Below are 23,552 nucleotides of genomic sequence, written 5' to 3' on the forward strand. Positions count from 1 at the left end.
CAAAGTGGACCATACACTTTGGCAACAAATATATCCAGCTCTTCCCTTCAAGACATAGGGGGATGTTGCATGTTCTGATTCCCTTGTGGATGGGACGCTGCTAGGTCTGAGCCACATAATTAGTTCTGGCCAAAGAATTGTTAGTGGAAGTGATGACTGCCCATTGGGGCGTGAGTATTTAATCACCAAGACAAAACCCTTCCTACCTATTTTTCCTCTTTACAGCAGCCAGCTATGTCTTAGCAGTGGCTGCTTTGTCAGTCTGGGTCATAGACTGAGGGTGATGAAGAGACCCAGGCAATACAAGATGGGAGCATAGCATGATCAGAAATTATACCTTTGTTTTCTAGGTCACGTACTGTATCCCAATTTTATATATATGTGTGTGTGTGTGTGTGTGTGTGTGTGTGTGTGTGTGTTTAAATGTCCTAACATAGGAAATAATTTATTTTTCAAATAACTTGCCAACTGTCTCACATCAGGGATACAACCCACACCATAACAGTGATTGGTGCCGCAGCAGTGGAAACACTGGATTATAAACCCCCTAGGCCACCAGTGAATTCTTCCCCATTCATTTAATAATGTTCTTTAAGACAGAATGTAATACTATGCATGTAGTCACTAGAACCTAAAATTTGCCCTTTTGATTAACAAAAAAACTAACTTTATTCTACAATATCTCTTTATGTTAGATGTAAAAATAGTCTCAAGATTAATGATGAAATAACATGGATAATAAATGCTGACAATTATACTCTCTGTAAGCAATGTGTGGAAGGTTAAGACAGAAATCTCCAGAATGGGGTATTCTTAAAATACAGCTGTACATGGAAATGATGAGCCAGAAGAGACCGGTTCATAATGAGATGTCAGCTCTCTGATTTTAGAGATTAACCATCAGAATTGAAATGACCTTAAACAGTGTAGTTTTGTTTAAATTATAGTCTTGTACTGAGAAGAAATTCTCTGGATAGTTAAGATATAATTTAAGTAGATAATTTGAAGCCAGATAGTGATGATAGCTTTATCTAAAAGGTGATGCTGAAAGAAAATTGCTGTGCTTGGATGCATATCCTGGAATAAATTCTTATTCTGCCAGTACCTTTTCTTCATGAGTGAGACAGAGATGTCATCTTTCTACATGTATTCAACTATGTGACACTCTTGTGTCACATAGAGTGTTATAGATGAGTGTTATAGATGAATATTAATAGAATGTTCCTTGTAAATTATTCCCAATCACTAAAAGCTAATGTGAATGTTATAGATGAATATTAATAGAATGTTCCTTGTAAATTATTCCCAATCACTAAAGGCTAAAATTCACATATCCGTGTTCCTGTTAAATGAATAACTCCTGTGAGCCTATTTGAAAAGTAGAAAAACATTAGGGCTGACATCTTTTGGAAATTGCTAAAACAAGAGAATATTTTTTATGAGAAATATGTGTGGGAACCATACACATTTATTAAAAGCCAATGGGCTTGGAAAAGGAGTGGATTGAATGAAACTCCATCCCTCCTCTTTATTTTTGTTAATAGCTGTTAAGAGCAATAGATTAAAATAATAATAATAATAATAATAATAATAATAATAATAAATAAAAAGGAGGAGTTCCTGTCATGGTGCAGCAGAAACGAAATCTACTAGGAACCATGAGGATGAGGGTTCAATCCCTGGCCTCGCTCAGTGGGTTAAGGACCTGGTGTTGCCGTGAGCTGTGGTATAGGTCGAAGACAAGACTCGGATCTGGCATTGCTGTGGCTGTGGTGTGGGCCAGCAGCTACAGCTCTGATTCTACCCCTAGCTTGGGAACCTCCATATGCTGCAGGTGCAATCCTAAAAAGAAAGAAAAAAAAAAAAAAAAAAAGAACAGTAACTCCAATTTTTAAGAACTGTTAAGTTTTTTTTATATTTTGATACTTTGACTCAATATGATGCTTGACTCTGGATGTTTCTGGAAATATCCCCCGTGACAAAGGTAGTTGCCCACGCACAAACGACAGCATAGAAAGAAAAAAATTGTTTAACTCCTTATTACCAGCAAAGGAATAGTTTGGCAGGAATGGCATTTCTTTCCTCTGCTGAGGGACCAGTTATAGTGAACAGTTCAACATGAGGTTTCAGAGCAACATGTGTTAGTTACAGAATGATTGATTTTCAGTTTTTAAACCTTCTAATGGAAATCGTGCATTTACCTAACATTGGGCTTTAAATGCTACAGTCTGATTTTCACTCTAAATATACTTGCTCAACGTATTATATTGATATGTATTATAATCATATATTATTATATGGTGTTATTGTATTATATATTATTATGGTAAGACTGTTGATCAACACATAAATATCTTAGGCTAATGCAACATTGGAAAACAATATTACTTAAGAAAGGCAATTTTTTATACAACTACAGATGTGATAAATTCATTTGAGTAATAAAAAAAAAGAAAGGCAATTTTTGGTGGTTGTCACTTCTTTAGGAACTTTGGGTTCAAGAGCGTTGAGAGGGAATGGAGAAAATAAATGAGGTCCCCTGTTTTTTCATCATACAAACACTATTATTAGCTATATTCTCTGCACTGTACATTTCATCCCTTTGACTCATTTATTTTGTAAGTGAAAATTTGTACCTCTTAATCTCTTTCACCTATTTCACGCAATATGCCCCGCCTTGCCCCTCCCTCCTCAGCAACCACTGTTGGTTTTCTGTATCTATGACTCTCCATGTTGTGTTTGCTCCTTGTTTGGGATTTTATGCTATTTTTATTTATTTATTTATTTTATGGCTGTACCTGTGCCATATGGAAATTCCTGGGTAGGGGTCAAATTGGAGTTACAGATGCAGGCTTACACCACAGCCACAGCAACACAGGATCTGAGCCACATCTGTGACCTATGCTGCAGCTTGCAGCAATGCTAGATCCTTAACCCACTGAATGATGCCAGGGATTGAACCTGCCTCCTCACGGACACTATTTTAGGTTCTTAACCTGCTAAGCCACAATGGGGATTCCCTTGTTTGGTATTTTAGATTTCACATGAGCTAAATGAAAGCATACCTTCTGGTCCATCCATGTTGTTACAAATGGTAACGCTTCACTATTTTTTACGGCTGAATTATTTTCCATCATGTACACATATCACATGTTCTTTACCTGTAGTCTGTCCATGGGTACTTAGAGTGTTTCTATATCCTAGCTATTGTAAATAATGCTGCAATGAACATAGAGGTGCACATATCTTTTCTTTCTTTCTTTCTTTCTTTTTTTTCTTTTTTTTGTCTTTTGTCTTTCTATGGCTGCACCCGCGGCATACAGACATTCCCAGACTAGGGATCTAATTGGAGCTATAGCTGCCAGCCTACACCACAGCCACAGCAACACCAGATCCTTAACCCACTGAACAAGGCCAGGGATCGAACCCATAACCTCATGGTTCCTAGTCAGATTTGTTTCCGCTGCGCCACAACAGGAACTTCCTGTATATCTTTTCAAATTAGCATTTTCATTCTCTTCAGATAAATATCCAGTAATGGAATTGCTGGATCATGTGGTAGTTCTAGTAATTTTTTTGAGAAACTTCCTTACTCTTTTTCACAGTAGCTATAACAAGTCACATTTCCACCAACAGTGCAGAAAATTTCCCTTTTCTCTATATTCTCACCAGTACTTGTTATTTATCATCTTTTTGACAAAAGCCATTCTGACGGGTGGGAAGTGAGATCTCATTGTGGTTTTGATTTGCATTTCCCTGGTGATTAGTGATATTGAGCATCTTCTCATGTTTCTGTTGGCCATCTGTATATCATCTTTGGAAAAATGTCTATATAGATCTTCTGCCCATTTTTTTAATTGAATTAATTTTTTGGTGTTGAATTCTTACAGTTATTTTTATTTTTGGACATAAAGCCCTTTATTAGATATATCATTTATGTATAGCTTCTCCCATTCAGTGAGTGGCTCTTTCATTTTATTCATAGTTTCCCTTGTGCAAAAGCTTTTTAGCTCGATGTAGTCCCATTTGATTATTTTTACTTTTGTTCTTGCTTGAGGAGACATAGCCAAAAAAAAAAAAATTTCTAAAACCAATGTGAAAGAGTATAATGCCTATCTTTTCTTCTATGAGTTTTATGGTTTCAGGTCTTACATTTAAGTCTTTAATCCATTTTCAGGCTTGAGAGGTGGGTGTATATGGTGTGAGAAAGTGGTACAGTTTGGTTCTTTTGCATGTAGCTGTGCAGTTTTTCCAACACAATCTATTGAAGAGGATATCTTTTACCCATTGTATAGTCTTGCTTCTTTTTTTGTAGATTAATTGACCATATAAGAGTGGATTAGATTCATTTCTGGGGTTTCTATTCTGTTTCTTTGATCTATGTGCCTGTTTTTGTGCCAGTACCATGCTGTTTTTGATGACTCTAGCTTTGTAGTATAGTTTCAAATCAGAAAGTGTGATGCCTCAAGATACATTCTTAGAGCGATCTGAGATGCTGCAGAGATAATGCCGGACCCTTAACCCACTACACCACGGCAGGGACTTCTTGTTGAGAGTTTTTATCACAAATGGATGCTGAATTTTGTTAAAAGATTTTTTCTACATCTATTGAGATGATCATATGACTTTTATTATTCCATTTGTTAATATGGTGTATCCCATTGATTGGTCTTCACATATTGAACCATTGTTACATCCCCAGATTAAATCCATGGTGTATAATCCTTTTAATGCATTGTTGAATATAATCCTTTTAAGGTTTTTTTGAATCCATGTTTATCACTGATATTGGCTTGTAATTTTCTTTTTTGTGTGATACTTTTAATCTGGTTTTGGTATTGAGGTGATCCTGGTCTCATAAAATGAGTTTGGAAGTATTCTTTCCTCTTCAATTTTTTGGAAAGATTTGAAAAACGAAGGTGTTAACTCTTCTGTAAACATTGTGTAGACTTTACCTGTGAAGCCATCTGGTGCTGGCCTTTTGTTTGTTGGGAGTTTATTTTATTACTGCTTCAATTTCATTAATGATAATTGATCTCTTCATATTTTGTATTTCTTTTTAATTCAGTTTTGGGAGATTCTATGTTTCTAGGAATGTATCCATTTCTTCTAGGTTGTCTGATTTTATTGCTGTATAATTTTTTTAGTATTTCCTTATGATATTATTTCTGTACTATTTGTAACTTTTCCATTTTCATTTTTGATTTTATTTATTTGGATCATCCATCTTTTATTTATTTATTTATTTATTTGGCTGCATCTGTGGCATGAGGAATTTCCCAGACTGAATCCATGCCACAGCGACATCCCGAGCCATAGCAGTGACAATGTCAGATAATTAATCTGATAAGCCACCAGGGAACTCTTCATCTCTCATTTTTTCTTGATGATTCAGGCTAGAAATTTATCAATTTTGTTTATCTTTTCAAAGAACCAGCCCTTAGTTTCATTGATCTTTTCTTTTTTTTGTGTGTGTGTGTGTCTTTTTGTGAAATTGGATTGTTATGATCATTATATAACTACAGGTGTGATAAATTCATTTGAGTAATAAAAAAATAGGATTTTGCAAAAATCATGTGGATACAGATCATACAAATTAATCTGCCCCTTCAGCTCTTAGTAACAGCAAAGTGTCTGTTAATAAGATTGCAGTATGGATAGACATCAGCATTTTCCAGAAGGGAGATGGCATAATTTTCAATGTGCAGGAAACAATTTTTCAAAGGGTAGCCGGTTCAAAAAACAGAAAACATAACATGATGGATTTAAAATTATGATCATGTGGGCAAGTTATTTATTTTTGGCCAGTATTTCTCAGCAGAAACAAAATGTGTGTGTCTGTGTGTTAATGCTTCCAGTCTGCTACCTATAGTTCGAAAAAATCAATATTTGAAAATGTTAAATAATTTATACCAATAGAGGATATATAAGTTCTCAAAATGTTTGGATACATACAAAACGAGCAGTATCTGGAACTCAAGTTCAAGTAGTGAGACACATAATCAATTATGTGTCCGCCTTTTTTTAATCTCCCATGTTTGGCACAGAAAGGCAGCAGATTCTAAAGTCATTTCCCAAAGTGGGATCCATGGATCACTAAAAGATATTCTTTGATAGAAATATATGATGAAAAATTATGTGCTTCAATGAGAAATTGATTATTTAGATGACAATCTTCCAGGTTATCTGATTTTAGTCTCTCACTGTCCTTGAACTATTTCACAACTAGATAGACTGTAAACAACTGAAGGAAATGTAAAACAATTCTTGACTGTAGACAAGTCAATTCAGTCCTTTCCTGTAAAAAAAATTATAGATGTCCCTTTTCATCTTGTAGAAGCACCAACATCACTTCCAGTTGCACATTCATCTCATGCTCCTGATCTAGAGATGTGTTTGCTTTTCAATCTTTTCTGTCTTCTTCTCTCATCAATTATGACATAAAGAAATCTTTTACATATATTCATTTTTATAATTATATGTGAGTATTTTACCCCTTTATGAAAATGACCTTTTAACGTGTGTGTGTGTGCATAAATTTGTTTAAACAAAAGTTATAGAAAGGCTGGTAAAGAGGACAAGGCACTGAGCTGAGACTTGGTGACCTGAGTTTTTTTCCAAATATCCATTAAATGAGAGACTGGCTCCTGCTTAACTTTGTATTACAGAAAATTTCAAACAGATTCCAAAGCAGAGAGAACAGTGTAATGACCTTCCTTCCATTTAACCATGATCCAGCTCTCCCATTTGACAGCTCATGGTCAAGCTCATTTCTTCTCTCCTCTCCTCATAGCTTCTTGTGGGTTTAATTTGAAGCAAATTCCAGATATCATATCATTTTGTGCATCTCTAAAATATAAAAATATCCTGAAAAATGTAGGCACAATACCATTATCATACCTAAAATTGAACAAAAATTCCTTTACATCATGGAATAATTTAGTTATTTTTCAAATAGTGATCTACTGACAAGTCATTTTCTGGCTCTGAAGTGTACTTCTTTCTAAAAAGGAGGTATAATGCCTAAGGCCCTGTTCATCTCTGCTATACTATTTGCAAATACATCTTCAGGGATATCATGCTTTTATGAAGTGGCTACACTTCTGAAATACTGAGTTTGATCTGAAACTTTACAAACAAAACCCTTGTTTAAATGTGTCATAATGAATTACTACCTAAAGAAAATGAACAGTGGATGATTTTGAATGAGCATCTCCCACTAATGTCTTTGTATGTCTAGGTATTTAGGTGACAGCTTTCCTAAGATGAACTATTCTTCACTAGTAATCTGCTTCATAAAGTCTTATAAAATGACTACTTCAAATGCACATGCAATTACTAAATTAGAGTCTTCTCAATGTCATGCACATAAGTGGCATTTATTTCATACCTTTAGAGTTGCCTTTAACATAGAAGCCATTAGGATGCACTCTGGAATCAAGAAATGAAATTGTCTTCCCTGTTAATGGTTGGAAGCTGGAGCAGCTTGGGCTGCTATAACAAAATATCACAGACTGATGGCTTCAACAAGAGAGAATAATTTTTTTCACCAGTTCCAGAAGTGGGACCTTCCAAGATCAAGACGTCAGCTGCTCTCGTTCCTGGAGAGAGCTTTCTTCCTTGGCTTTCCATTGGCCACCTGTTTACTGTGTCTTCACAGTGAAAAGAGTGGGGGATGGGGGACATGTACTAGTTTCTCTTCATCTCATAAGGGCAACCAGCCTTATCAGTGCCTCTGCTTATGACTTCACCTAAACTTATCACCTCCTTATAGGCCCTATCTCCAAATACATTGGAGGTTAGGGCTTCAACATATGAGTTTGGGGGGGACATAATCAGTCCATAACAATAGCTTAATACAATAATTTCATCTTTCAAGTGTCATTCATGCAAGTACTCAAGCCAAAACCTAGGATATTATTATTATTATTATTATTAGTCTTTTTAGTGCCACACCCACAGCATATGGAAGTTCCCAGGCTAGGGGTCGAATTGGAGCTGTAGCTGCCAGCACACACCACAGCCATGCCACATCCAAGCTACCTCATGGATACTAGTCAGATTTGTTTCCGCTGAGCCACAATAGGAACTCCTATAATTAACATTAATTAACATTATTAATGCATCTCTTTCCCTTTCACCCTCCACATCCAATCCAATAGCAATTCCTATTGGCTTAACATTAAGTTATATACCAATTCTCATCACTAATCAACACCGGTGTTTCAACCATTGTGGTATAAACCACTATCCTCATTCACTAATGATCAGAAGATGAACTTTAGAGCTTAAGTCAAATCATGTTACTTCTCTGTTCTAATCCTCTAATGACAGATGTGGTTAAATGAAAGACCTTTAAGGGGTGAGGGTGATTATTCTGGATCATCTGGGTCTTAAGTGTAATTACAATGGTGTGGTGTTTTGTTTTGTTTTCATTTTAGGGCCACACCCATGACATATGGAATTTCCCAGGCTGGGGGTCAACTCAGAGGTACAAGCTGCCAGCTTATGCCACAACAATGCAGGATCCAAGCCATGTCTGTGACATATACCACAACTCATGGCAATGCCAGATTCTTAACACACTGATCCCTTAACCCAGAGATCGGACCTGTATCCTCATGGATCTTAGTTGGGTTCGTTAACAGCTGAGCTATGAAGGAAACTCCCATAATCATAATGGTTTTTGTGAGAAGTCAAAAGAGAAGGTGGTGAGGTGAGGATAAAAGTAGATATTGGAGTGATGTGGCCAGGAGCCAAAGAATTCTGGTAGATCCTTGAGCGCCTAATAATTCACTCAGTGAATGCCAGTTGTGTTGTTATTTTTATGGTTTTAGTTCAAAGAGGAATCCTAGTTTTGTGTTCCTTAACCAGTGGTTGTGCATTAAAATTACTTGAAGGGGAGTTCCCATCGTGGCTCAGTGGTTAACAAATCCGACTAGGAACCATGAGGTTGTGGGTTTGATCCCTGGCCTTGCTCAGTGGGTTAAGGATCTGGCGTTGCCGTGAGCTGTAGTGTAGGCTGTAGATGCGGCTCAGATCCCACATTGCTGTGGCTCTGGCATAGGCTGGAGACTACAGCTCTGATTAGATCCCTAGCCTGGGAACCTCCATATGCCACTGGAGTGGCCCAAGAAATGGCAAAAAGATCAAAACATAAAATAAAATAAAATAAAATAAAATTACTTGAAGAGTTTTAAAATGTTCATGCTTTATTTTCCAAAGATAGGGCCAGCTACATAATTTTCAGAGCCCTTCATTCACAAATTATTAAGGATTTCAAAATGTAACAATTAACAATATAGCCTTTAAACCAAGCTTCTATGTATGGGGCCCTGTATATTGCAAAAGTTGCATCCCCTTGGAACATACCCTGTGCAAGTGTTTTGAATATATATCTAGAGTAGTGTTCTGGTATCTGTAATATTTAAAAGTCAAGTTATTCTAATATAAAGACACAGCTGAGAACCACTGATAAAATACAACAATATCATTTAAAAAATCTCCAAAGCTAGCTCTCCAGAGTATCACTAAAACAGCCCATTGTTAAGACAAAGTTGAGTTTATTGCTTACAATGTTAAGGAAAAGAATCAAGCACTACCTTAACAGTCTTAGTAACATCTCAGAGAGGGAGAGACAAAATAGTCATATCAATTGAAATTTGGAAGTCTCCCTTAAAGTTTTTGTGTTTGTTTTATTTGTTTGTTTGTTTGTTTTTCATTAGCAAGGGCAAGCTTGGTTAGGATTGAGGAGGAATCAGGAAAGAATAGTTTAGGATCAGTGAACACGGAAGCAAAAAAGACTTGTAAACTAACTTGATAATTTCTATTAAAGAGTTTGATGAGTCATTTTAGAAAATTTCTGGAAATAACCTGTTATAAAGTTATGTGTAACTTTTAATGTCCTGTGCAAATGTTTCCAGGAATGGAAATTTAAATTGATGAAGACAGGGTATTCCCCTTGTGGCACAGTGGAAATGAATCCAACTAGTATCCACGAGGATGCAAGTTTGATCCCTGGCCTTGCTCAGTGGGTCAGGGATCTGGCATTGCTGTAAAGTGTGGTGTAGGTCACTAATGTGGCTCAGATCTCGCACTGCCGCAGCTGTGACGTATGCTGGCAGCTATAGCTCTGATTTGACCCCTAGTCTGGGAATTTCCATACGCTGCAGGTGTGGCCTTAAGGAGGAAAGAAAGAAAGAAAGAGAGAGAGAGAGAGAGAAAGAAAGAGAGAAAGGAAGGCAGACAGCATAACACTACAATAATGTTAATATAGACAGTTGGGATTCTCACCTAGAAATGTTAAGTGACTTGTACAGTGTCGCACAAGTAGTGGTAGTACTACCTGATTCTCAAGGTAGTACTTATACCACCTCACAGGCTGCTTCTATAGAACCATGGGATATAAAGCCACCTAATTAAAATCTTTCAGGTTACACTCAAAATTCTCACAAAACTATTTTAAGAACAGTATCTACAATAGATATTAAGCTTCTAGAAAATTATAAAATGGTAAAATATATTGGGGGTGGGGGGATGCTGGGGGTTTGGGATGGAAATGCTATATATATATATTATTGTACAACTATAAATGCAATAAATACGTTGAGTAATATAAAAAATAAATAAAAATAAAATAAAATATATTGAGTTTTATAATAGAAAGTCTCAAAGTATTAATTTTTATTTTTAAAAAGATAATAGTTTCAAATATAAACATAAACTATGAGAGCAATTTTGAGGATATTAAAATTGTTATGCCACATATCTAATATATCTTATACTTAAATTTGTATCAGAAAATACTTGAGTTGGTTTGGGAATCAGATTTGAGAAGGCTTCACAAATTATTATTTCATGGCTGATACTGTAAACTGAAATATATCTCAGTCTATCAGTCTAAGTGGTGTCCTTTTTCAAATGATGCATCAATGTATGTTTTAGAAAATTTTACAAGAAACCCCCATCTTTCTGGGTTCACTGAGTTATGTCACAAATAGAAGTCTTGGAGTTCCCATGGTGGAACAGCAGGTTAATGATCTCACTTGTCTCTGTGGAGACACTGATTCAATCCCTGGCCCAATGCAGTGGATTAAGGATCCAGTATTGCTGCAACTGTGGCGTAGGTCACAACCCCAGTTTGGATTCGAGCCCTGGCCTGAGAACTTCCATTTGCCATAGGTGCAGCCAAAAAAAAAAAAAAAGAAGTTTTTATTCAATTTTATATAAACTAAGTTGTTTTCTTAAAAAAATCAGTCCATGTTTTATTTAGCAAAGTTTCACGGTAAATTCTAATGGTCTGTCTGTTGGCATTAGCTACTTTTCTAAATAGAACTAATTAATGACACTTTCTCTGATGGGGATTACTGTTTCTTTGAGTTGCCAATGCTGTAATGCTGAGAGGAGTATAACCCTCTGGAGAAAGTTTTACATATAAAATTAAATTCTATACAGAAAAGCAGACAAATAAACATCAGCCATTGCATGGTCTTTGTTGGAAACTTATGATGGTGATGGGAAGGAAAGAGAGACAGGGAGAAAATTCTTCCTATGCCAAAGCAGGGCTCACCCTCAGCCTGCATGGTCAGGCTTGAAGGACTGGGCGTGGCCACTGTTCCTATCTGATGGTCGGCCAGGGGCAGTTCCATCTCCAGGGTGTTTGTCAGATGAATCGCCTCCTTATTTGAGGAATGGAGCCTGGAGCAGAGGAGCTGATGTGCTCTGCAGAGGCAGGGGTGGGCGAGGGATTAGTTGCTACATCTGATATGTTTCTAAAAACTTCATCAGGGCGTTTCCCCATCCTCTCCCCCCAGTGTTTGTGGAAAGCACACTGATGAATTTTGTCAGAAGCTGCTAAGTGTGACAGTTCCTTCTGACAGAGATGCCTCGATCTTCCTGGAATAAACTAGAGAAGTTGGGGGGCAGCAGATGGAAAGCATAAGAGGTATGATTTCCTTTGACACATGGGCATTCACAGCCACCCCCCCCCGTTGCCCCTCCAATCAAGGAGAATTCTGACAACATCATTTTGATATTTACTACTTTTCTGGAACTACTGAAAGAGATTGAGGAGCTGAGATGGGGTATCTATATCAGAAAGGATCTTCGGAGAAAGGGTCGGTCTCCAAAATAGGTAAAAACGAGGAAGTAGTAAGTGAGAGGAAAGTGGAGGTGGAGAGAGACTAATTAAGGGTCATGCTCCTCGGACACCAGAGAGAATCTTTAAGGGATAGACTAGACTATGAAAGGAGGGAACAGTGCTGCCTGGGGGGAAGGGGGTTGGTCACTGGGAGGTGGGGGGGGACTAAAAGAGGCAGAGGAGAAACAGGATATGCGAAAAATCAGTGTTTACTTTTGATTGCTAGATTAAGGTCCTTTGAATGCAATAATCCACAAAGACAGGGCTCTATGAGCTCCAAGATTTATTTAGACCATGGGATCCTACCTCCCCCAAAGTAAAAAATGCAAAAGAAACCATCACTTAAGAACTCAGTCATTACCAATTTACTTCCTCCCAGCATTTATATTTTCTTCCAGGATTGCCTCATCCTATTTTCAGGAGCTGAATAGATCAAGACTGTGCCTGCTTCTGGTTCATCCTTATTCCTCGTGTGGGTCCTTCCATAGATCCAACCCAAACAAGAGGGTTGCACAGGCCGTCCCATCCTTAGCCAAGCCCTGTCTCCTCTATAAGACAAAACTCTCAAAAACATCACTCAGCCTCTCAACACCCCCACCACTTCCACTTCTAGAAATAACAAATGCCCTCAGTAGAAAAGCTGCCCCCAATGCCAGGATCATGTTCCTGAACTTTCCACCCTTCCTAGATCCTGACCTGGTAATCCTTCATCATATTATAAACTCTGACGCCTTTTAAGCAAGATGTGTCTGTGCAAAACATAATATATTATTATCTTAACACTAGTATATATTATATATGGCAGCTTTTCTAGTTGTCCTCATGAGGAGGGTTAATTAGAATTGTCTACAACTTCATTAATGGATGTGGAAGTCCCTTACCACGCCCACTGTAAAGATGAGACACAGAGAAGTTAAGTAACTTGCTCAAGTTCACACCACTGGCAAATGGTGGACCTGAGATTCACCCTCAGGAAGACCTGCTCCAGTATCTGTTTTTCTCAAGCATCTGCTCCTTGCAAGGGTGATATACATTGCTTTTTGGTGATAGAAGAACAACTCTTGGGAAATCCTGAGGAGTATATCTCTAACATTCATTCCAATATTTCTACCAAAGATTATTAGTAAAGTATTTTGGGATTGTGTCCTAACCAGAAGGTAGCATGGATGAGCCAAGAACTATTCCGCATGTCTGTTAGCAGAAGACTAAACAATGTGTTTATATTCATACAATGAAGTACTACACACCAATAAAAAGGGTTGAAGTGCTGATACATGCAGCATGGATAAACTTAGAACACATTATTCTAAGGGGAAAAAGTATCCTTTTCTTTTCTGTCTTATGTTCCTTCTTTAATGTTTTTAATAATTTTTAAAGTTTAAAGATTTTATCTGATATTATCTCAAGATTAAGGCAAAACGACTTCTGCCATCTGATGAATGGTTTCCCTGCATATTTTGTTAATTTTGAATTGTGAGTTCATCTTTAGTTCATATTATCTATGGGAATATACATGTTAGAAATGTTTTCAAGGTACTGAGGGAGTTTCCACTGTAGTGCAGTGGAAACGAACCTAACCAGTATCCATGAGGACATAGGTTCAATCGCTGGCCTTGTTCAGTGGGTCAAGGATCCAGTATTGTCGTGAGCTGTGGTGTAGGTCACAGATGCAGCTCAGATCCTGTGTTGCTGTGGCTGTGGTATAGACCTGTGGCTACAGCTCCAATTGGACCCCATATGCTGTGGGTGCAGCCCTAAAAAGGAAAAAAAAAAAAAGAATACTGAGTTTTGTGCTTGCTTTCGCTGGTGTACCCTCTTGCCCCATTCACCTTTCTATAAGAATTTCTTATTTGGAGTCTTTTGAGACTATGAAGCTTGTGTAAATTCAAACTTCAATTTGTAAAAGTCAAGTCCATGGCTATGATTTTCCGGGGCAGACTGTTACAGTTTTCCACACAGAGACTGGGCCAAGACAGATAAGCTTTCTCTGTGTTCTAGTTAACAAGTTTGTCTCACTGAGGATGTGCCTGGGAATTTATGCACTTTCCATTCCAACCTCCCAACTTGCTATAGTCAAGACTTCATATCTTATGTGGTCATAAAAACATACACCCCCGGGTTACCAAAGGCAGCAGCTTCTACCACCGCTGTCACCACCAGCATCCCCATCACCCCCATCGGGGAAGTCCCAGTACCAGGTCATGTTTGTTTACTTCATGATTTTTGGCCCCTGTGAATCTTTCTTTGTAGGTGCCTAAAAAAAAAAAAAAAAAAAAAAAAAATGCTTAGAGTTTCCATTGTGACTCAGTGGTTAAGGAATTTGACGAGCATCCATGAGGATGCAGGTTCAATCCATGGCCTTGCTCAGTGGGTTAAAGATCTGGCATTGCCATGAGCTGTGGTGTAGGTCAAAGATGCAGCTGGAATCCTGCATTGCTGTGGCTGTGGCGTAGGCTAGCAGCTGCAGCTCCGATTAGACCCCTAGCCTGGGAACCTCCATAAGCCTCGGGTGCAGCCCTAAAAACCAAATAAATAAATAAATAAAAATTAACCAAAAAAAATCCAGATATATCTTAGTTGACATCTCTAGTTTTTGTAGTGGGAGCATTTTCAAATTTTATGTTTCCTCGATATTTATTGCTTGTCAAATAAGTTTTACAAATGCTAAACTCAACTCCTCAGAGATTCACATCATTAGCCTGTTAAAGATGAACATTTTAAATATAACTCTTTTTGGAACAATATACACTAAAATCTCTCTTGACTTGGGTTTGCCCCTAAATCATTATTTTTTTTGCATGTTGTGAATGAGGCAGTTCTCCTTGCTCAAAAAGAGTCAAGGCTTCTGTTTCTCTTTAACTGGTCATTGGTATTGTGTTGTACTCACAGGATGGAGGGGGTTGAGGGGCTCTTTCAGCTACAGCACAAGAGCAGTCGTGCACTTTTAAAACAAATACCAACACTATTCCTACATGTTAAAAAGCATAGAAGAAAAAAATCACCCTCTTTTATGCTAATTAATAGGACAGTATGGAGTTTCTTGGCAGCCTAGCAGTTAAGGATCCAGTGTTGTCACTGCTGTGGCTCGGGTTTCCCCCTTGGCTGGGGAATTTCCAAATGCCATGGGAGTGGCCAAAAAAAATGACAGTTTTCCCTGTTGGGAGGTAATTATTACTCTTCCAGAATAAAGGAGGCTAAGGACTGGATGCCACAGTATAATCATATAGCTTTGCTTACAGCTGGTTCCAGTCTATGGAGGAGCCAAGGATGTGAAAAGTCTTAGTATACTCTCTACAATATTGTTATAAGTCAAAATAGTTAAAAGTCAATGGTCAACCCCTAACTCTGGTTTTGAATGCTATTTGTTAGATCAAGACTCATGCTCAGATTTCATTGCACAGAGAAATAAAGCTTGAAGGACAATCGCACAGTGACAGCTTTGCAATTCTGTATACCTAGCAGGTTGTCACTCTTGAGTCAAGGTCTATCCTATGATCTCCACCAAAGTAACCAATTAGAACCTTAGGAATTATATGCCCCACCAGTGATGACAGAATACAAAGAATTCCAATGGCATAAATATTACCAAAGTATTACTTTTAAGGTTAGCATGATTAATCAGATGTCTAGCAACTAGAAACCTATCTAGGAAGATTTATGAAGTTTATAAATCACTGATTAGCAAAGATACTGAAATGGGGGGAAAAGCTCATGCGAAGATTAGTAACAAACTGCTCCAGAGTTTCCACTGTGGCTCAGAGGAAATGAACCCAACTAGTATCCATGAGAATGCAGGTTCACTCCCTGGCCCCACTCAGGGGGTAAAGGATCTGGGGTTGCTGTCAGCTGCGGTGTAGACTGCAGAGGCCGCTTGGATCCTACATTGCTGTGGCTGTGGCACAGGCTGGCAGCTGCTGCTTTAAATGTGCTTCAACCCCTAGCCTGGGAACCTCCATGTGCCATGGTTTCGGCCCTAAAAAACAAACAAACAAACAAACTTTTCTTCTCTTACTCCTGAAACAAGGAAAAATGAGGTTCCAGCAATCCACCCTGATGGCTCAGCAAAGAACTTCCCACTGTGATGAGACTAATCCTATTTTTCCGTATGTGCAGCTTAAAGGTTGCTTGAGTGTATCAAAGGGATTCCAAGTCCATCTCAGCTTCAGCAACCCCTAATCCTGCACTCCTGGTGGCATGCATCATCTAAACCCTCAGCCTCCATCAGGTTTCTTTCCAAACTCTTGTAGCATCTCTTTTATATTTGCAATTCTTATCCCATTTATTAATGTCCATTTTTCCAAACAAAACATGAACTATGTGAGCACACACACCTCACAGCTTGAAAACCCCGGTATCTTGAAAACCAACAGGAATCAAGTCCAGGAAGAAGACGACCAGCCATGGGCCCTTGTACTCTTTTCCTGGGGCCCCATGTGCACTCCGATGACTGTCACCTCACAGGAGCTCACTCTTCGTGGGCACTTGGGTTTCAAAGGTGGGTAAGATGAAGGCATTGTGGCAGAGATGTTCTCTATTTCCCCTTTTTCTGAAGCCCATGGCAAGATACACATCCCAGAATCCCTTTTGGTCAGGGATGACCTGTGGACCGGAAGTGATTCGGCCTCGTTCTGCCATTTGCCAGAAGCACTGCTCTACGATCCCTCACCTTCTGACTGATTGGAAGCACATGAACACAGCCGCCTCAGAATCACACGCTGGAGAGCAGAGCCTCCCTAGACCTGGATCCCAGGGAGACCTTCACGAACCAGAGCCTCTGCCATCTGGGAGATCTGAACTCAGTGAAACAGTGATAAAAAATCCTCGCTTTTCAAGCCCCTGAATTTAGGAGTCTTTGACACAACCTACCTAGACTAGCCTAATCCAATTCTTAGGCTCAAGAAGAGCACGTCCTAGGAAAAAATTCCTACTGTAGCGGAATATGTTCCAAAAGGCCACCGGGATTGGAGCAAAGCAGGGGGGTGCATTTTGTGACTCAGTGTTGTCAGCTTCAAAATCTGAGTCAATTACTCTGAGGGGAGGACTTGGTGGTACGGAAGTGTAAACAGGTTCCTCTTACTACGTATTCCCTTAGCTTCTTTCCCAAGTGAAAAACCCAAAATCCGTTATTTCAGTCTCTGAGGGTGTTAAATACATGAGGCGCCTCAACTCCTTTGTGCTCTTCCCTGAGCGAGTGACAGTAAGGCTCAGGTGTAGACCAGACTTCAGGACGCCCTAGAGGCCAGGCCGGCTCAGTGTGGGGAAGGGCTAGCTGCATCCCTTCCCATGGCTCCAGCCCCCAGGTGTCCAGGCAACATAATGGCTATGACAAGAAGGAAGCCCTAGGTCTTTGCACTTGTTTTTGGTTTTGTGCACTTTCTGGAGCAGCTAAAAGGCAACGGTTTTGGTTTCACCAAGTCAAGGAGGGAGGAGAAATAAAGAGGGAGAACAAACAGGCTGGATGGAGGATGGATACACAAACATTATTTTTTAACAGAGTAGTATTTTTCACTGCCTAGGCAAATGATTGCGAAATTCTTATGTGAAAAGCAACACACTGTTTTTTTACTTAGTCATTACTATCATTAGGTTTTGATGCACATGAGAATTTACAATAAGATGAAAACCAATAACACCAAGGGTTATGTACAAGTCTGTGATAAGGTGATTTGTAATTCAGACAAGTTACAGCTTGAGACTCATATCTTGTTCTGCCATTCCAGCTGCTGCAGATGCTATTTGAGGAAGCAAAAAAAAAAAAAAAAAACAGGAATAAAGAGAAAAATAATCACTAGGCTAAAAAATTAAGACTGTTACAAGTAATATAAATAATAAGTTTATAATGTATTGCAATACAAATAAACAGTATTCTTAGTATAAAAACTGCATTTGCACGAAGAAGCTGTTTGGTAACAAATATTAGAAATATGTTAAAGTTGTATGAGTCACATACATACAGTGTCACGGTTTACACAAAACTTCACTGAGAATGAGCCATCTGAAGGCCAGCATATCCTAGTCTGAAAACTATCAAAGGCCTTTCAACCAAACCTCATGATTCAGGAAAGATGCTCAAAAAGCTGCCTCATCCATGTTTGGTTTCCAAGACAAGCTATGATCTTCCAAAAGGGATCAAAACATATGACTGAGGTAAACAGATACTAAACAAGAAGGAATGTTTCTATTGGCACAAAAGTTTTACATGAATACTTTCCAAAATGTTATATTTGAAAGGATGGGTCAACCACACAGCTATAATACTGGCAGAAAAAAACACATTAAAAAACACAGAAATGAGAGAATAAAGAAACAACTGACACTTTAGAAAAAGAACCAATCTCTCCCATCTTTCTCTCACTTCATACCACTTTAAGGTTTTATACTAAAATCTCAATTACATCCTGTCATTTCTACTTTTTTTGGACTGTTTGATATTTTCCTTTCTATAAATTAGGCTCCACTCTTAAAGGACTTAGTAATAAAGTCACATGTTCAGTACTTGCCATAAAAGATATTTTTATCATCCAAAAATCATGCTTCCCTGTTACAATGTCAGTTATTTAATTATAGAATTTTATATATATCAAAATTAGATAAATTAAATAAAACTAGATTTTGGAACAGGGGTATAGAAAAAACTGCAAATCATGGACCAACACCATAGCTATCAACAAGGATTCTGGCCATAAGAGAGTCAAACTTTGGCTTTCTCCACCACTGTGGAAGTCAGCTTGGCCAAAGCTCATTTACTTTTTGTCAAACAATAGTAATTTGGGTTGCGTTCTGTAGTTAGAGAGGCCTATGACTCCCAGGGACCATGTGCCTGAGATGGGGCTGTGGGAGCATGCCCATATGGTGCAAGGCCCAGGGAACTGAGTAAATTGGGCCTCTGGTCCCATTTATGCTTAACTTCCAAGGGAAAGAAAGAAGTGAGACTGCCTATATTTGCTTCAACATGTGATTTTAAGCAAGTTGAGGTGGTTTGGCAAGAGATGAATAATAAAAGAAAGTAAGGAAAATGTAGCTAGAAGTTTTGAACTTTCCCTCCAATCAATGAACAGGCACTTAGCTCCGACTACTCACACATAAAGCACTGCACCCGTTCCAAAATCTAGTTTTATTTAATTTACATAATTTTGATATATGTATAATACTATTCTATAATTAAATAACTGACATTGTGACACAGGGAAGCACGATTTTTTTTTTTAATGTTTTGAATTGAAATCATGTTTCCATGCACTTGACTTCTGGATTAAATATATTATCTACAGGAAAAATCTGTCAAATCCTATTGAAATGTTAATCTAATTTTAAATTATTTGGGGTTGACTTTTTTCCTTTAGTTTTATATTCAGTAAGTACTGAAAATAAACCTAAAGGCTGCAAGTGGAAAGAAATTAAATTAGATGCATACATCTTTTGCCAGAATATTTAAACACACACACACAGGAAAAACAGTCCCCATAGCCAGATACTTCAACTTTTAATGGATCCGCTTCTCCAAACTGTTTTCTCCTCTTCCCCCAATTTTTTTTAAAGTATTGCTGAGAAAGAAATTACATTTTTCTCATTACATAATTAGATACTATTTGGAGTCCAATTTGAAATTGGCCCTACATTTATAAAAAGCCAAACTAATTTCATTTCTTCATTCCTTCCCCTTTAGTCAAATACTCCACTTTAAAAAAAAAAAAATGAATTATTTCAATATGGGGGTTGGGGGAGGTATTATACAGAAAAGCCAAACTATGAAAACTTTCTTACTCCATACACTTGAACTTGACCTTAATGATCTTGGAAAACTTTGTTTCAGCTGACTAGAAGAGAAATCCAAGTGACAGAAGGACAGGCCCAGCTCAGCTCTGCTCCAGAAAGGCTTTCTGGCACGGGGAGACAGGGCTGCCTCACACAGAACCATGGTGCTTTGGGTGAGGCTGTGTAAGAGACCCAGATGGTAGGAGGGACAAGAAATGAGCAAAAGTCAAGGTTTTCACAGTCTGTCAGTTCTGTGATGGTCTCAAACTTGAGGCTGCTGCTGTCTGAGGAGAAAAACCATTGGCAGCTCCTAATGAGCTTCACTGTACCAGGGGCTGAGACTGTCAAGTAACTGAGTTGGAAAGATGAAAAATAACCAACTCTAAAAAGTGGGTTCTGTCAGAATAAAAACTCCCTTTGTGTGAGGCTTGCAACAGGCTCCTCCAGCCACACCAGGGTAGAGTTTCAGAATCTCCCCTCCTCCAGTGAGCCCATGTTCAAGTTAATACAAGGTAAGGGTTATCTAAACATCCAGATAGGCGTCTACTGCGTATTTCTTTTTAAAGATGACAGAAGCTTTTTGAATTTCATAAACCTGTACTACTTGCTATTCTGTCTGGACTCAAGGGATGTAGGATCAACTTTAGACATCTTTCATAAGCTTGGAATCTAATTTTATGAATTTATTCTAAGACACAAATCAGGTAGACAGATGGATTTTTTTTTAAAGACATTGGGCCCCCTGGGTACTTTTAGCAGATTGAGTATTGAGAGATTTACAGGGATAAAATTCTTCACAAGATTAAGGAAGAAGGAAACGAAACCAAATCTTTCATTTCCAGATATACACTTTCATTAATTCTTTCACCAAAGGCACATCACTGAAGGAAAACCAGAAACAGTTTTTCAGTTATTATTAAAGTGGTTCAAGAACCAGGGGACCTCTTGAGATGGAAACAACACAGCATTCAAATTTTCTTCATAAGACTACCTTGTACTGGCAAGACTTAGGAGACTTTTGGCTTCAAAAAGAATACTCTTAAGGGAACTTCTTGGGAAAAAAAAAATGACTACATTTTGGCTAACAACAACAACAACAAAAATCTCTCCTCTAAAACCTCTACTTCCTTTTGAATCTCCAATGGTTACAACATTTCGTTTGAGACACTTGGCAGTCATGACTTCATGGGCTATGCTTCCTGATTATCTAAACCCTTAAGTCAGAATAAAGGCAGCTGGTGTCAGGCTGACTGCTGGCCGAGTCCTCTCACTAAGGAAGTGTTGTGAAGAGTGTGGGGAGGCCACAGGCCCATGGTGGGAAAGTTGGAAATGTTAAAACATAACAAGGGAGATTTAGAGAGCTGAAGACTTCCAGGGTCTTTTCTACAATAATATCCAAGGCCCTCTCAATTTTTAGCTCTAAAAGTGCCCCTGTACTATGGGGCCTGATGTTCTTAGAGTCTGACAAACATAAATGCTCAGTACACGAAGAGAAAGCAAGACCGCGGCTCCACACAGGATGCTCAGGTTCCCCTGCTTTCATTGTAGGGGCCTGCAGCCATGTCTGCTGTCCATGCACAGGGGATTGCTTCCTCTGGTCAAAGCCCCACAGCCCCAAGTCAATGAACCTGTGCCCATCCCAGGTCCCAAACGACCCTAACACTATGTTTGCTTTTCTGTATCCTGATTGTCAAGCCTGGAAGAGTCTCCTTAACACACATGAAGCTTAACGCCATGAGACTATGCAGCTAGAGATGGTTTTTTAAGGAGAGGCTTGAGCATTCAGGGAAAAGTAAGGATTTGGTTTGAACTGCAGAGCAGAGCGAAGCTGGCACTCCTGTGTTCTGTGCTCCGGGAAACACCGTCATCAGGCCGATGGCCCCTCGTCTCCCTCGTCTCCCTTGTCTCCCTTGTCGGGATGCTGACTCTTGCGCTGCCTCAGCGTGTCTTCCGCCGCCACCTCTGCACCAGCCAGACTGGGCTGCTCGGGGGTGTTGTCTCCAGTCTCACCACCAGGTGCCTCGTCCTCCGGGGCCTCCCCTGGGGGCCTCTGGTCCAGGGCATCACTCCTCTCCTCGTCCCTGCCGGTGACCGCGCTGTCCTCCTCGTCCTCCTCTGCTTCGTCCTCCTCACCGAGGTCTTCCTTCTCTTCTTCGTCATCTACAAGGCTGTCTTTGTTTTCTTCTTCATTTGAATCATCCTTTTCCTCCTCTACATCCTGTAACTGCTCAGCCGTGTGGGCCTCTTCTGACCGGAGACTCTGCTCTGTGGAAGGAAGAGAGAGGGACATTCTCTGGATAAATAACGGCTTTGACAAATGCGTTGTTTTCACTTATATGTGGAATCTAAAAAATATATGAATATAACCAAACAGAAAAAGGCTCATAGACACAGAAAACAAACTAGTGGTTACCAGCAGGGAGAGGCAAGACAATAGAAAAAAAATAAGAGGTATAAACTAGTAGGTATAAAACATCGGATACAAGGATGTCACTTACAGAACAGGGTATTTTATTACATAAGCAGTATTTTATAATAACTTTAAATAAGGGGTATAAGCCATAAAGTCATCAAATCACCATGCTGTACACCTGGAACTAATATAACATTGTACATCAACCACACTTCCATTTTAAAAAGTCGTTCAGCAATCAACCGAGTGCACTTAGCTGTGAAGAAACAGCACGTGTGACAGTTTTCTCCATCCTGAAACTATGTTATCACACAGGACAGATCTCTGGATGGCGTCCTAGCTCCACCCAGGGCCTCTTCATCTCTCTCTGGAAACTTCCCTGGCCGTGTTGACTCTGGCAGAGCCCAGGAGCAGGGAGGGCAAAGGTTCCTTCGTGCTTCATATTTTGTACCTTGTTGAATGTTCAGTGACCTGCTCACTGGTCATGATGATTGGTTCAGAAATGTGACTTAAGCCCAGCCAGTCAGAGTATTTCCCCGGAGTTTCTGACCAGAGTCAGGAGGAAAAGATTTCTCTCTTTCTACAGGGATTGCTAAACTGATAAAAAGTTGAGTTGGGGCTGTTGACAGCCACTGAATCAGCTTCATACCAACAGAAACCTAATATCCCTTGCACTGTACTTAAAGTCAGAACATCCCTGGATTTTTCAGTTATGTGAGCTAATAAATTTCCCTTTTTTTCTCCTTAAGTTGCTTTAAACTGGGTTTCTGTTACTTTTAAGAACTCTAAGGAAAAAAATAATACAATTTATAATTATACATGGAAGTCTCCAAGCCTTAAAAACTTTAACAACTAAAAAAATATGCATCAGCTTACTTAGATAGACTTCCACATAAAACTCAACAAAGTCTCATATAAGTCTTCATGCAAAGTCTCTCTGAAAAAAAAAATAGTAATAAAACCATGGAAATCCAGGGCTGTTTTGTCCCAGAAACAGTGTGAGGTAGTGAAAGGACTTGGGGAAACTGCTTTTAAAGGTCTGAGGACAGTTACAGGTACAGGGGAGAAACCCACCAAGTGTAAGCGCCCCTCCCTTCTCATTCCAGTTTGAAAGAAAAAGGTGTCAATTGATTAATGAAAGGCATGCAATTCCAGGCAAAGAGCAATTACCAAAATGAAATATTCCCTAATTTAAGAGATGGGGGAAAAAAAAGAATTTTTGTTCAAATACATCTGGAGAACATA

The 23,552-nt window shown here is 38.9% G+C and overlaps 1 protein-coding gene and 1 long non-coding RNA gene across 3 annotated transcripts in view; both read right to left on the reverse strand.

Annotated features, from left to right (window-relative positions):
* Positions 1–9,191: 9,191 nt before the first annotated feature.
* On the reverse strand, positions 9,192–16,019 carry LOC146395178 (uncharacterized). Its single transcript, XR_014831912.1, has 2 exons — positions 14,263–16,019; positions 9,192–13,893 (listed from the first exon to the last, which is right to left on the reverse strand). It is a non-coding gene; the product is annotated as an uncharacterized LOC146395178 (long non-coding RNA).
* A 1,655-nt stretch (positions 16,020–17,674) lies between these two features.
* The window catches only part of TMX4 (thioredoxin related transmembrane protein 4), a 49,096-nt gene continuing 43,218 nt past the window's right edge, over positions 17,675–23,552 (reverse strand). Inside the window, exon 8 of one of the 2 annotated variants that reach the window (XM_085002828.1) lies at positions 17,675–22,159. In XM_085002828.1, the coding sequence (XP_084858954.1) occupies positions 21,762–22,159 (398 nt within the window). In that variant the 3' untranslated portion in view covers positions 17,675–21,761. 2 annotated transcript variants of the gene reach the window in all.

The sequence above is a fragment of the Sus scrofa genome, chromosome 17 (genome assembly GCF_054392235.1).
Source record: "Sus scrofa isolate SSC_HxYL_T2T_F1_AM1 chromosome 17, Sscrofa_HxYL_maternal_Yorkshire_Landrace_v2.0, whole genome shotgun sequence".
Classification (NCBI taxonomy): Eukaryota; Metazoa; Chordata; class Mammalia; order Artiodactyla; family Suidae; genus Sus; species Sus scrofa.